Source organism: Colletotrichum orchidophilum (genome assembly GCF_001831195.1).
Source record: "Colletotrichum orchidophilum strain IMI 309357 chromosome Unknown Scaffold_174.1, whole genome shotgun sequence".
Classification (NCBI taxonomy): domain Eukaryota; kingdom Fungi; phylum Ascomycota; class Sordariomycetes; order Glomerellales; family Glomerellaceae; genus Colletotrichum; species Colletotrichum orchidophilum.
Genome location: NW_019173130.1, coordinates 43,167 through 56,608, shown reverse-complemented (window position 1 = coordinate 56,608; position 13,442 = coordinate 43,167). Strand labels below are relative to the sequence as shown.

General features: G+C 53.6%; 5 protein-coding genes across 5 annotated transcripts; 4 read left to right on the top strand and 1 right to left on the bottom strand.

The window, feature by feature from the left end:
* Positions 1 to 884: 884 nt before the first annotated feature.
* On the top strand, positions 885 to 1,780 carry CORC01_13029 (phosphoglycerate mutase; the record flags this gene model as incomplete). Its single annotated transcript, XM_022624647.1, has 2 exons — positions 885 to 1,446; positions 1,560 to 1,780. 2 exons carry the CDS (start codon positions 885 to 887, stop codon positions 1,778 to 1,780), a joined length of 783 nt encoding a protein of 260 aa, XP_022468855.1.
* Positions 1,781 to 1,927: 147 nt separating this feature from the next.
* On the bottom strand, positions 1,928 to 3,815 carry CORC01_13028 (T-complex protein 1; the record flags this gene model as incomplete). Its single annotated transcript, XM_022624646.1, has 5 exons — positions 1,928 to 2,389; positions 2,443 to 3,559; positions 3,623 to 3,671; positions 3,731 to 3,748; positions 3,806 to 3,815. 5 exons carry the CDS (start codon positions 3,813 to 3,815, stop codon positions 1,928 to 1,930), a joined length of 1,656 nt encoding a protein of 551 aa, XP_022468854.1.
* A 549-nt stretch (positions 3,816 to 4,364) lies between these two features.
* On the top strand, positions 4,365 to 6,967 carry CORC01_13027 (elongation factor Tu GTP binding domain-containing protein; the record flags this gene model as incomplete). The annotated part of the gene is made up of 4 exons (XM_022624645.1): positions 4,365 to 4,668; positions 4,749 to 5,462; positions 5,513 to 5,710; positions 5,763 to 6,967. 4 exons carry the CDS (start codon positions 4,365 to 4,367, stop codon positions 6,965 to 6,967), a joined length of 2,421 nt encoding a protein of 806 aa, XP_022468853.1.
* Positions 6,968 to 8,761: 1,794 nt separating this feature from the next.
* Positions 8,762 to 11,058, top strand: CORC01_13026 (glucose-regulated protein; the record flags this gene model as incomplete). Its single annotated transcript, XM_022624644.1, has 5 exons — positions 8,762 to 8,896; positions 9,010 to 9,082; positions 9,162 to 9,273; positions 9,328 to 10,816; positions 10,873 to 11,058. 5 exons carry the CDS (start codon positions 8,762 to 8,764, stop codon positions 11,056 to 11,058), a joined length of 1,995 nt encoding a protein of 664 aa, XP_022468852.1.
* A 1,411-nt stretch (positions 11,059 to 12,469) lies between these two features.
* Positions 12,470 to 12,736, top strand: CORC01_13025 (uncharacterized protein; the record flags this gene model as incomplete). Its single annotated transcript, XM_022624643.1, has 1 exon — positions 12,470 to 12,736. The coding sequence occupies one exon, from the start codon at positions 12,470 to 12,472 to the stop codon at positions 12,734 to 12,736; it is 267 nt and encodes an 88-aa protein (XP_022468851.1).
* Between the last annotated feature and the right edge of the window lie 706 nt (positions 12,737 to 13,442).

The window sequence follows — 13,442 nt, the reverse complement described above, 5'->3', positions numbered from 1 at the left end:
TATCGACTTTGATGTCTTTTCAACATTGTTAACCAAAGTACTCCTCGCTCGTCTCGTCCTCCTCACTAGCATACCCTCCAGCATCGCGCTCTTTGGACAGACGATCTGCTTCGTCATCTTAGCATCAAAGACCCCGTAGATTAGGACTGAAAAGCACATATTCCCTCCGAATCACGATCCTACCAGAAGCTACTGTAAGTGGTAACCCCTTCCGCCGGCTTCAGCAAAGTCGGCCACCATTCATCGTGCCGGACCAATCACAAGAAGAAAGTGTTCGATTACCAAGCCCGTGCTCCCATCCGGCCAACCACGGCCGGCGCCAGCGCGGTATGACTCCACTTTCCGCCCCGGTCATCGGCGCCGGAAATGCGACTGCGGTCCGTCGCAGCATTCTTGAAACCAGCCAACGGGAAGCGCCCAAGGTACGGAACCTTAGAAGCCCTGCAGCAGCCCACGTGGACCCCGTCCGGTGTCGTCGTTTTTCCAAGGTCAGTCCGACGGCTGTAGTTCATCTGAGTCATTTCAAAACAGACAGACTTCCCGTCCCTCCGCCGATGTCCACCCACACCAAACAAGGAAAGTTTCCCGAGAACGGGAGACCATTACGTAGCTTACCTTTCGACCCGAAGCACTCACTGCTCGTATATTTGGCATAGTTTGATCGTGAACCATCCGACATCTATTAGACATCGTTGCCGCCTCCATTGCGAAGTTTAGAAGTTCAATTATTAGACCACATAAACTTTCCCTGTTTCTATTAGAATCCAAGCATCGTGCAATAGCAGATTGACCACACTCTACCCCGCCATCCCGTCACTTCATTTCATTCCATCATCACAGAGCTCATAGAAACAGCCTCGGACCTCACGACCATCTTCATAAAAATGCCCGTCCAAATCCATCTAGTCCGCCACGCCCAGGGCTTCCACAACCTCTCCCTCGAGAACGAGACCCTTCGCGATCCCCTCCTGACGGACAAGGGCAAGCAGCAGTGCGCCGACCTCCGCGCCGCCTTCCCCCACCACGCCCAAATCACCCACCTCGTCGCCAGCCCCCTTCGCCGGACGCTCTACACTTGCCTTTTGGGCTTCGGCTCCGACGCCGCCGCACCCGTGGGCAAGTCCCTGAAGGTCCTGGCCCTGCCCGAGGTCCAGGAGGTCTCCGACGCGCCCTGCGACACCGGGTCCGCGATCGAGGACATTGAGGGCGAGTTCGCCGGCCGCGTGGATTTCGGGAGAGTGCCTGAGGACTGGATCGACAAGTCGAGTCCCGGATCCAGGTGGGAGCCGACGCTGGAGAAGCTGGAGAAGAGGTCCGCCGAGGCGAGACGGGCGCTGAGGAAGCTCGTGGGCGATGTTCAGGGGGATGCGCAGGTCGTGGTTGTCTCACACGGTGGTATTTTGCACTTTTTGACAGATGATTGGTCCGGCATTGGTCCTAGAAAAGGTATTTTACGTTTTGTTTACCCCTTCTTCCCTTTCAATATCACTCAGAGCTCTCAATGAGAAGGGGGGGGGAGGGGAGAGAGAGAAAGATCAAATATTGACTGAGGTGCGTAGCAACTGGCTGGGAGAACACCGAGTACAGATCGTACGAATTCGCCGACTCCACCGGTCAGGACCCCAAGGCCCTCCTCGAGGAGACGCAGGAGAGCTGGGAGCGTCGCAAGGGCGGGAATACTCGCCCGACACCTGAGCAGCAGGCCGAGCTTCGCCAGACCTTCTACCGGGAAATGGAACCGTACCTCAAGTACAGCCCGGAGAGAGGCTGGATGCAGTAAGTTTGAAGGGGTGAAGCACGGTTGATATATGTGAGGACAGAAATGGTGGTGTCAACATTTGGGGGCCTCTCTATTTGCATAGTACACAGCTTGGTATAATCCCAAACACCATAGACCCATCTAGAACCTTTTTTACCGTTTTTACTTTTAAAAGTCCTCCTCGCCGGACCCAGCAACAATAACGTTGTTCACCTTCAAGACCATACGGCATAATTGGGTCGCGAGCTGGAGCTGCTGCTTCTTGCTGATAAGAGGGTCGATGACAAATGCATCCTTCATGTCGTTGCTGCCACGCTGCATGCAGTCGACACCGAGCTTGCCACGGACTCCAGGGCTGGCCTTGACCTGCTGGCTCTTGATGTCGGCCAGTGTCGCGATGGGATTGAGACCGCTGTTCTCGGCCAGCGCCATTGGAACAGCGTCGAGGGCCTCGGCAAATCCGCGCATGGCGTATTGCTCAAGGCCGGGGGTCTTGGCAGCGGCGTCCTCGACTGCCAATGAGCAGGCAATCTCAGCAGCACCACCACCGTAGACCACGCGGTTGTCCTTGACGAGGTTGCGCACGACGCACAAGGCATCGTGGAGGGAGCGCTTCGCCTCGTCGATGATCTAGTATTCGAGGTTAGTTTTCGGCGATCTCAAGCATCACAGTTTGAACTCACCATCTTGTTGCTACCGCGTACGAAGACGGTCACCGCACGAGTATTGGCGCACTCCTCGATGACCAGCATCTTCTCCCTTGTTGTACCAAAGGTCATTTCTCTGACGATACCCGCAGTTCCGAGCTTCTCAGGCTTGAGGTCCTCAAATCGCGGCACAATACGGCCGTTTGTCGCAATAGCCACCAACTCAATCTCGGGTCCACCAACCCACCGCACGGCAGGCAGATCGTTCTGGAGCAGGAGGTGGTTCGCCTCGTCGTCGAAGCCCCACTGGCAGAGAGCCAAGTTGGCACCGGCGTCCTTGATCTGTTGGATCATCTCGATAAACTTCTCGCGTTCGTAGCTCTGCAACTTCTTGTATTCCTCGACGCTGGTGATATCAAGCTTGTGCTTGGTCTTGGGCTTAGGGGGCTCGAAGGCGCAGGTAAGAATGGCGATCTTGGCGTCTTTGACTTCGGAAGGCATCTGAGGGTGGGAGAAATCCTTGTCGATAATGACACCCTTGACGAGCATAGTATCCTCCAAGGCTCCTCCGACCTTGCCATCAACCTTGATCAGCTCAAAGTCAACGTCCCTCCGGTCAAGGTCGGCAACGGAGAGGACAGCGTCTACTGCGATCTGAGAGAACTGGTCGTGCGCCTTGGAGACAATCTTGCTGCCTAAACTTGTCCGCGCGACCTTCAGCAGGTTTCCTGTCTCTTCTTTGCTGAACTCGATAACATCTGAAATCTTGTCGAGCTCTGACACGGCGATGTCGCAAGCCTGGTCGTATCCGTCCGCAATGCGGATGGGATGAATGCCCTTGTCGATCAGCTCCGCCGCCTGCTCAAGAAGAGCCCCAGCAAGGACGACAACACCGGTTGTACCATCACCAATCTCGTCATCTTGCGACTTTGAAAGCTCCACCAACAGCTTAGCGACGTGGTTTGAGATCTCCATCTGTTGCAGAATCGTGGCACCGTCGTTCGTCACTGTGATATCTCCATCAGGGGAAATGAGGATCTTGTCGAGGCCGCGGGGACCCAGGGAGGTCTTGACAATATTCGCGACCGTTCTGGCAGCGAGTATGTGGTTTTTGACGGCTTCGTTGCCGTATTGTCTCTTCTTCTTTCCTTGGCTGCGGGGCAATCAGTCCTGGGGCCCTTCATCAGGGGTTCGGAGCGAGAGAGGGGATGCTTACTCTCTGACGACGATGAAGGGGCGGCCCTGCTCGTCCTTCATCACGGCCGCTGAAGCGTCATTCCATCAGTATGTGCGGTCTCGAAGCTCGGATCGTAGCATTGCTTACCATTGGCCATATCGAGGTCTAGACATGCTGTTAGCTGCATGCACTATAAATATAAGAAGAAAGGGTGGCACGTACTCATAGCCATGTTGAAAGTATTCGCACGTCACTGGGGGTTCGGGTAGGTAGTGCGATTCAACTTGGAGTGACGCCAGGGGAACAGAGGTATCGTGCGTTGAGGGGGGTTGAGCTCCAAGGACCGGGTCGTGGTGGACCAAAATTTCTGAATAATTGGTGGTGCCGGCCATTCTGGGGGACCAGAAGCTTCGGTTGCCGGGGTGCAGATAATCCGGAGGCTCACCGCCTGGTACGGCCTGGAACCTGGAAGGCAGCAGCAAGTACCCCGCCATGGATGTGGTTGCCCCTCCATGAACATGACCCAAGCGCCCCACTCATCCCACTTCAGGTGCAAACAGGTCCAAGTCGTCATCTCCGAAAAGTCGAAAGCCGATAATTGAAGAGCTTCAAATTCGCCGAGTGAATCATTCATGCGCAGACAACGTATGCAACAATACTTCTCCTCATTCTACAAATCTCAAACCCTCGGACTGTTGCGACATCCCCCCTACACCACTTCATCTACCGAAAACCTCAAAGTCAAGGAACCCTTCACCTACCCATCTTACCTCAAGTCAACATGTCGCGCCACCAGGCAGTACGCAACCTCGACTACGAGGAGGCCCTAGATGAGTTCGAAGGCGACGATTACGAAGATGAGGGCGAGTCTGATCAGCTCAGCGCAGAGGATCGTGAGGCCATGTCGATAGGAACAGCGACAGTGCAGAGTACTCTTGGTCCCGATGCCGACAAAGTAACCGTGCAGCAAATTCAAGAGTCGCTGTGGCACTACTATTACGACATTGAGAAGACGGTTTCTTATCTACAAAAGAAATTCATCGCTCCGCCAGTGGCCACCAAGCAGGACAAGAAGGTCAAAGATGGTAAGTTCAATTTTCCTACACAAATGTGAATAGGTTTCCCGTAGGGTGGCGGCAGTATCAGAAGTTGAGTATTTCGGTAGCAGACGGGTTTGGTTGCGGAGGCATGGACGACAAAAGTACGACTTGCGGCACAGCATCAATCTCAGCATACCCAGTTACCAGGGTGGCATTACTCTCCCCGGCTTCTTATTTCCACGGCATTCCTTGGATGAATGTTCCCAACAACCGGCAGTCCGTCTTCATTCCTCCCTGTTCTCTTCCCGGGGGCCTTTTGGGCGGCGGTGAAGGTCCCAAGCTGTCAAAACTCCAGGCCCTGGCTGCAGCACGAAAGAAGAAGACAACCGAGGTGAACAGAACAGACGACAAGGTGGATCGAGCCGAGAAGAGGATGTCAACTCTTGCCATTGATGAATCGTCCAAGGAGAATCAGAGAGGCGGTTTGAGTATGCTAGCCAAGCGACAGAAGTTGGCAGAAGGACCCGCCTCAAGGACTCAGTCTTCGAAGCCAGTCTCACCACCGCAGCAGAACGACGCGGCTACGGGATCAGTCAACATGGATGTCGACACGGCCAACGAACCTCCTTCCGAGGATCGTGATCAGACCGAGGATGATTGCTTAGTGATGCCATCTACAAAACCATCTGCCTTTGCTCAGACGCTGTTCGGAGCTGCTCAGGATACTGCCGCCGCTGCTCAGACGTATTCATTGCCGTACATGGACTCTTCCACCTTTGTACCCAGTGCTTTCTCTCAACCAAGCCCTGATGACGTCGTGCTCGCCGCTCAGGCGAAAGGTTCGCGGTTCGCGAAGACACAGTAAGATGCTGACTCTAATGATTTCTAGCGGGCACCAAATTCGACGCTGCCGCCAAGAGCGCAAGCAAAAAAGTGGTAGCCAAGTCGACTGGCTCACAAACTCCAACCCTCGAGATGAAACAACTCCAGGTCGACGACTCAGCAGCACCGAAGAACAAAAAGCTGGACGTTATGAAGGAGTTTGCGAAGAGCGAGAACAAAAGAAGCGCCAGCTTTGTAGTAGTCGGTAAGTGAATCTGCACTGTTCTTCTCTCCAACACACAACTAACACTTTTTAGGCCACGTGGACGCTGGCAAGAGCACATTGATGGGCAGATTGCTGTTGGAGTTGAAATACATTGAGCAACATCTAATCGATCGCTATCGACGACAGGGGGAGAAGATTGGAAAGTCATCATTCGCCCTTGCCTGGGTCATGGATCAGCGAGAGGAGGAGCGCGAGCGTGGTGTTACCATCGACATCGCCACAAATATGTTCGAGACCGAAAAGACACGATTTACGATTCTCGACGCCCCTGGTCATCGGGACTTTGTTCCCAACATGATTGCTGGGGCAAGTCAAGCGGACTTCGCCATTCTCGTCATCGACGCCAATACCGGGGCTTTCGAGAAGGGTTTGAAGGGCCAGACAAGAGAGCATGCTCTGCTTCTGAGGAGTCTAGGCGTCCAACGCGTCATTGTAGCTGTGAACAAACTGGACATGGTTGGATGGTCAAAAGATCGCTTTGATGAGATCTCAGAGCAGGTCACGGGCTTCATGAAAGGCAACGGCTTCCAGCTCAAGAATGTCACCTTCGTACCCATATCCGGACTCAGCGGCGCCAATTTGGTGGAGAAGCCAGATGACGAGGGTCTATCGTGGTACACAGGCCCGACACTCATCGACGCACTGGAAGACTCGGATCCGATGGCGAGAGCGACAGAGAAGCCTTTCCGAATGTCTATCTCAGAAATCTACAGATCGCAGCAAAGCCAACTCACCGTAGCTGGCCGGATAGAGTCGGGCACGGTTCAAAACGGCGAGGCATTGATTGTCCAACCAAGCGGCGAGGCTGCCTCAATACGGTCGATCGAGGTAGACTCCGAGGTGCAAGAATGGGCCGTTGCAGGACAGAACGTCAATATCGGCTTGTACGGCATCGACCCGATTCACGTGCGCGTAGGCGACATTATCTGCACCAAGGCGGCCCCCATCGAGACGAGCGATACGCTGACGATGAAGGTCCTAGCTTTCGACCACTTGATGCCAATGCCAGTGGATGTCCATCGTGGTCGTCTGCATGCGGCTGGCAGAGTTGAGGGCATTCCGGCTGTGCTGGACAAGTTGACGGGGGCGACGGTGAAGAAGAATCCCAAGATCGTGCAGCCAGGCAAGGTTGCGCGGGTGGTAGTCAAGCTAGAGTCCAAAGTGCCGTTGGAGGCTGGGCAACGAGTGGTGCTGCGAAGCGGTGGAGAGACAATCGCGGCAGGGCTATTAGAGTAAAGCGGTGTCAGTGAAAGAAGCAACTTGGCGTGGATTCGTATATAGCAGCTTGGTGGACACTTGACGATCGGAACGAGATGCTTCCATGCATGGCGTGCGAGTTACGACAAGCGGTGCTGGCTTTGGGGCCCAATTAGAGTTGGAGGTGCTGAAAATAGAGTTGGCTGCAACTTTAGTTGAAGCGCAGCCAATGGGGGCGTGCCTAATTCATAGATGGATGAGAAATGAACGGTTTACAAAAACCGTTCCTGGACTCTTGATAGTGCTCATGCTATGTTTTGAAGCAAGCTGACAACGCTTACTCCACGATCTTCCTTCCTCATTTGGGACTTGACGACTCTGTGTGTGACTCTTTGGAATGTTTTCAGTTCTTGGGCATTGAGATTTGACATATTCCCGAGCGCTCGATCTGGGAAACGTTGCCTATTGTAAAGGCCACATTGACAGATTGACAAGGACCCGTCCGATTGAAGCGGAAATGACGCCGTTGTGCCCATGCACCTCGGGAGAGCATGGGCCAGCAGCCAAAGCTCAACCCCTGCTTGGCCCCCCGTCCTTGCGGCGTGCGCCCCCCTTATTTCAGGGCGAAGACGGGATGGCACTGCTAAGAGCACCTTAAGTGAGGTAAAGTGTCGCGTACCTTGCCCTATCTCCTCGCCTTACACACGAATAGCACCTTCCGCTTACTACTATGATATTGCCGCGTTCCCCCATTCCCCACCCGCAGACTAGTGGTGGGAATATTCTCGAAAGGGGACAGAGAGGCGCGCATTGCCCCGAGATCGAGATGGATGGGGGGGTTAAACCGGTTGAAGCCACTCTGTTCCTTTCTGAGCTACTGGAGAGTCGGAAGGGACAGTTACACCTGGTGACTCTGCAAGGCTACCAGGGATCCATGAGAACAAATGTCATTGCCATTAAAGTGACCGAGTTCATTGCGTCGAAGCAAGTACACATATCGGATCGTGAGTCGCATCCAACGGGACACGCAGACAAATGCGCAAGGTGCCTCTGTCACATACTGCGGCGTAGAAGTCAACCGAAACGGTGGAAGCAATGCGAACAGAAAAGCCACGTTGGATGGATGTCCCAAGACCCAAGTCCTAAACGCCCAGGGGCCACTACCCGGAATCGAAATCTCCAGAATCACAGCCTTGGTGGGGCAGAAAGGAATGACCCCAGCCTGGACGGCAGGCAGCGGCAGCGGTGAGGCGCGCACACCTTTGACTCCCGTGGCTTGGGGCCAATACTCACACGGTACATGCTCACTGTCCAGCTGCAGCGGAGATGTGTCCCCCGAGCACCTAATTCCTGCCATTCCAATCTCCATCTGCCGAGCACCAGGGCATTACTTTACCTACCTAGTGCTGAGTGCCATCGATGCCTTAGGTAAGGCGCCAAATAGAGTACGGCTGCACCAAGGGTCCACACAGTGAGGATCCACCAGGGACACCCATACACAAAGGGAAGAGACCCCTGTCACGTGTGGCGCTCGCAACATGAAATCTGGCCTTTTGTGCAATCTGGACACCTCGACTCTTTTTTTGGAGAAGGCATTCTTAAAGGTGCCAGCTCTTCCCTTTCATCGCTGACAGTCCTCCTTCTCCAATTCACCACTGCCAAAGCCACCTCAACTCGATTGGGTGTGTAAATAGTAGAAGGGAATCCAAAAATCCTTTCTTCCGCGCGTCTTTGACGTTTTCTTGTTTCTTTTTTTCCCCGACACCATCTTTCTAGGCACAAGAGCTATTAAACAACACAGGGGAGCTTCACAGCACCACCAAAATTCCTACAATGTCGCGATCCAGAAACTCGATGGCCTTGGGCTTCGGCCTCTTGGCCTGGATGGCTCTCCTCTTCTCTCCCCTGGCTTTCGTTCAGACTGCCCAGGCTCAGGACACTGAGAGCTACGGCACTGTGATTGGTATCGTAAGTAGTTCATCCTACCTTCCCTGGCGGTGCACCCTTTGGCAGCTCGTCCTCAATCGGCAACGACAACAAGATCACATCAAAGGGCGATTATTCTAACTCCCAATTCTTAGGATCTTGGAACTACCTACTCTTGCGTCGGTGTGATGCAGAAGGGCAAGGTTGAGATTCTCGTCAACGACCAGGGTAAGTCTCAACGGTCGCAGGAGCTCCCAATCTCATTTCCTCAACTCTGGTAACCTTGACTGACTCCTCTGCTTTCCAGGTAACCGTATTACGCCGTCTTACGTCGCTTTCACCGAGGAGGAGAGACTCGTCGGTGACGCCGCCAAGAACCAGGCCGCCGCTAACCCCACCAACACCATCTTCGACATCAAGTGAGCTCCTCCTCGACCGTCGAGCGCTCGAGATACACTGCTAACCACCTCCAGGCGTATGATTGGCCAGAAGTTCTCCGATAAGGCTGTTCAGACCGATATCAAGCACTTCCCCTACAAGGTCATTGAGAAGGATGGCAAACCCGTCGTTGAGGTCGAGGTTTCGGGCTCCGCCAAGCGTTTCACCCCCGAGGAGGTTTCCGCCATGATTTTGGGCAAGATGAAGGAGGTCGCCGAGGCCTACCTTGGCAAGAAGGTTACCCACGCCGTCGTCACTGTCCCCGCCTACTTCAACGACAACCAGCGCCAGGCCACCAAGGATGCCGGTGTCATTGCCGGACTTAACGTTCTCCGCATTGTTAATGAGCCCACCGCCGCCGCCATCGCCTATGGTCTTGACAAGACCGACGGTGAGCGCCAGATCATCGTCTACGACCTTGGTGGTGGTACTTTCGATGTTTCCCTCCTGTCCATTGACCAGGGTGTCTTCGAGGTTCTGGCTACCGCCGGTGACACTCACTTGGGTGGTGAGGATTTCGACCAGCGCATCATCAACTTCTTCGCCAAGTCATACAACAAGAAGAACAACGTCGACATTACCAAGGACCTTAAGGCCATGGGTAAGCTCAAGCGCGAGGCCGAGAAGGCGAAGCGTACCCTCTCTTCCCAGATGTCCACTCGCATTGAGATCGAGGCCTTCTTCGAGGGCAAGGACTTCTCCGAGACTCTTACCCGCGCCAAGTTCGAGGAGCTCAACATCGATCTTTTCAAGAAGACTCTCAAGCCCGTTGAGCAGGTGCTCAAGGATGCCAAGGTCAAGAAGGAGGATGTCGACGACATTGTTCTCGTCGGTGGATCTACCCGTATTCCCAAGGTTGTCAACCTGATTGAGGAGTACTTCAGCGGGAAGAAGGCTTCCAAGGGTATCAACCCCGACGAGGCCGTCGCTTTCGGTGCCGCTGTTCAGGCTGGTGTCCTTTCCGGTGAGGAGGGTACTGAGGACATCGTCCTCATGGACGTCAACCCCCTGACTCTCGGTATTGAGACCACTGGAGGTGTCATGACCAAGCTTATCCAGCGCAACACCCCCATCCCTACCCGCAAGAGCCAGATCTTCTCCACCGCCGCCGACAACCAGCCCGTCGTTCTCATCCAGGTTTACGAGGGCGAGCGTTCTCTTACCAAGGACAACAACCTGCTTGGCAAGTTCGAGCTTACTGGCATCCCTCCCGCACCCCGTGGCGTTCCCCAGATCGAGGTCTCCTTTGAGCTCGACGCCAACGGAATTCTCAAGGTCTCTGCCCACGACAAGGGCACAGGCAAGCAGGAGTCCATCACCATTACCAACGATAAGGGTCGTCTTACCCAGGACGAGATTGACCGCATGGTTGCCGAGGCTGAGAAGTACGCCGAGGAGGACAAGGCTACCCGTGAGCGCATTGAGGCTCGCAATGGTCTTGAGAACTACGCTTTCTCCCTGAAGAACCAGGTCAACGATGATGAGGGTCTCGGTGGCAAGATTGATGACGAGGAGAAGGAGACTGTAAGTTGCCACATTCCTTTTGACACATTCCAACAGATTGTTAACAACATGATTAGATCCTCGAGGCTGTCAAGGAGACCACCGACTGGCTTGAGGAGAACGGCGCCACCGCCAACACCGAAGACTTTGAGGAGCAGAAGGAGAAGCTTTCCAATGTCGCCTACCCCATCACCTCCAAGATGTACCAGGGCGCCGGTGGCGCTGGTGGCGAGGACGAGCCCCCCTCCCACGACGAGCTCTAAATTCCATAGATTTGTTCTTGTTGCTTCGTTTCGGGATTCAAAAGAGACAGTACCCAAAAATTCCATGCAATTTTTCGTCTCTGGTGTTGGCAGGTTAATCGGCGTCGGCAGCATGGAGCATGACTCCACCATTGTGTAAAGTATACAACGCATAAATGAGACCTCTTGAACACATGTTTGTTGCCGTCTTATCGTGCTTGTGAATGCGATTTACTGTCCGTTACCCCCGTAAACTCTTCAATGGGCCCTGTCTATGCTTGCGTAGTTTTTACACTCGATCTACCTTGCGCTCAAGGCCGTCAAACATGGTGTGGAGTAAATCCAAGTCGAGATTATACGAATGTAGCATCAGGCCAAAGTTTAACCCACCTGTTAGGTATCTCCGGCCATGCTCCCAGAGATTATATTAGCTGTATTGCTTTTAAGATCCGCGTACAAATCAAGTAAAAGTTTGGCCGTTGAGAGTCACTGCTCAACGTGGGCCAGGCCCACACTACCTGAAAGGGAGGCTAAACTTACGCATACTGCCATATCCGTAGTAAGGACGACAATGACCCGGTCCAACGCCGAATGAGTGCAACTTAACTCACCTCACCTGGGGGTAGTTGGGGGGGCGGCGGTTGTTCTCGGCACTGGCGGGATACGTAACAACCCCGAGGTTGGAGCAGCAGATCATTTCTTGGTTAAATGACTTACGTTGCGCTGCTCTAGAAGTACGGGTGCCTTGTATCCACCTAGAATGCTGGGACTCAGTGAAGTCTCGATTTCAACAAGTCTGCAGCATAGGTGGTTTATTTGTTATCATCATGGCACTAGGCTCACTGACGGCCGGTCGTCCTATGTCTACTGAGTGTCACTTGAGACTCGAGAGACACTATGTAGGCGAGATGGAGTGACCCCGTACGGATGCTTTACAAGAGTTCTTAATCTGGACTGCTCAGGGTCTCGAAAAACTTTAAACCACCGCATTGGGCCTCTAGGTGGAACTTGTTTCTGTTAAGGTAGTTGTATTAATATGACTATATGAGATAGCTCAACTGACTTAAACGACGGCCATTTCAAAGGTCCGTCTTTCGAAACTCCTGCTGAGGGCGTGAAGCCGCCCCCAAATGAGGCAGAGGTACAATGTGAAGAAGTTCGAAATGACTCTTTGCTCGCTGCGCGACACGACAGCATTCCGATAATTCCGTGTATACAAGTTGTGGCAGAAGAATCATTATAAAACTGGCAAGTTATGGCCATGAATCAACGCTGCTCACCTCGGTTTTCTCGTCATCATTTGCATTCCTATTTTACTTGCACTCACTCAGTCACTCGCTCAGCGACACTCTCGCTTTCATCAAACATACACATACTTCCACCCACATATACACACCAACTTAGCGTTACCGCTCAACAACTTACCACCACAATGCAACTTTCCTGCCTCGCCCTCTTCGCTGCCACCGCCGCCGCCCTGGCCTTGCCCCAGCCCATCCCCAAGCCTGACTACGATGATGATGAATGCGACATGTCGTGCTCCTGCCGCAAGGCCTACAAGAACACGTACTGCACCGATGTCGAGTTCAAGGACCAGTGGAACTGCATCAACCCCGAAGACAGGCCGCCCCGTTCGTTCATCCGGCAGACAGACTACGGGGCAGCCCCGGGTCGCGTTACGGTTTACTGCACTGTTTAGATGGGAAGAACTTTATGGCGGCGGCGACGAAGGAATCTTGACTGGGCATGGCCAACTCTGTGTGGCTTGACAGATATACATTAGCCGCACGTAAAACTGGTGCTGTCGAGCCTCCTGTCCCTCCAAGCGGCTGGTGAGGTTGATGGAGGGGGGGCTGGCAGGCTTGCCGGTTTTGACGCGGAGGAGGGTGAACAGGAGTGGATTTCCAGCGATAGATATTCATCCGTGGCTTACTTATATAACTCTTTGGTGAACAAAGTTATAATCTCATTCTTCTAAACAGTGTAAAAGACGTGGCTATCGACGTCGCAAAGTCTCTGACCGGCTGTTCATCGATTACGGACGAGAGTCTACCCGATCTGGACGTACTTGTGCGGCTCATTCTTGACGTGAATCTTGTCACCGAGCTCACCTCTATCTTGATCCAGTGATGGATGTATGACAACTCAGGGACTTGGCGTGGTAATTTCCCGCCCATATTCCTAGCTTCAGGTTACCCGAGAACCACTATCTCGGTAAGAACGCCATACTTTAGAAGCTCCAAATGCTTCCCCAGATTGAGTGAGGAACCGTTGCAAAGCTTAAGTTATGCTTGGCAAAAGAACAGACGGAACCCCCCACCCCCACGTCGTCTCATCTATGTCAGGAACGCCTCCTTCGTCGACCAGGAATCCTTGACCTTTTTCCATCCCGACGAGTGGACATA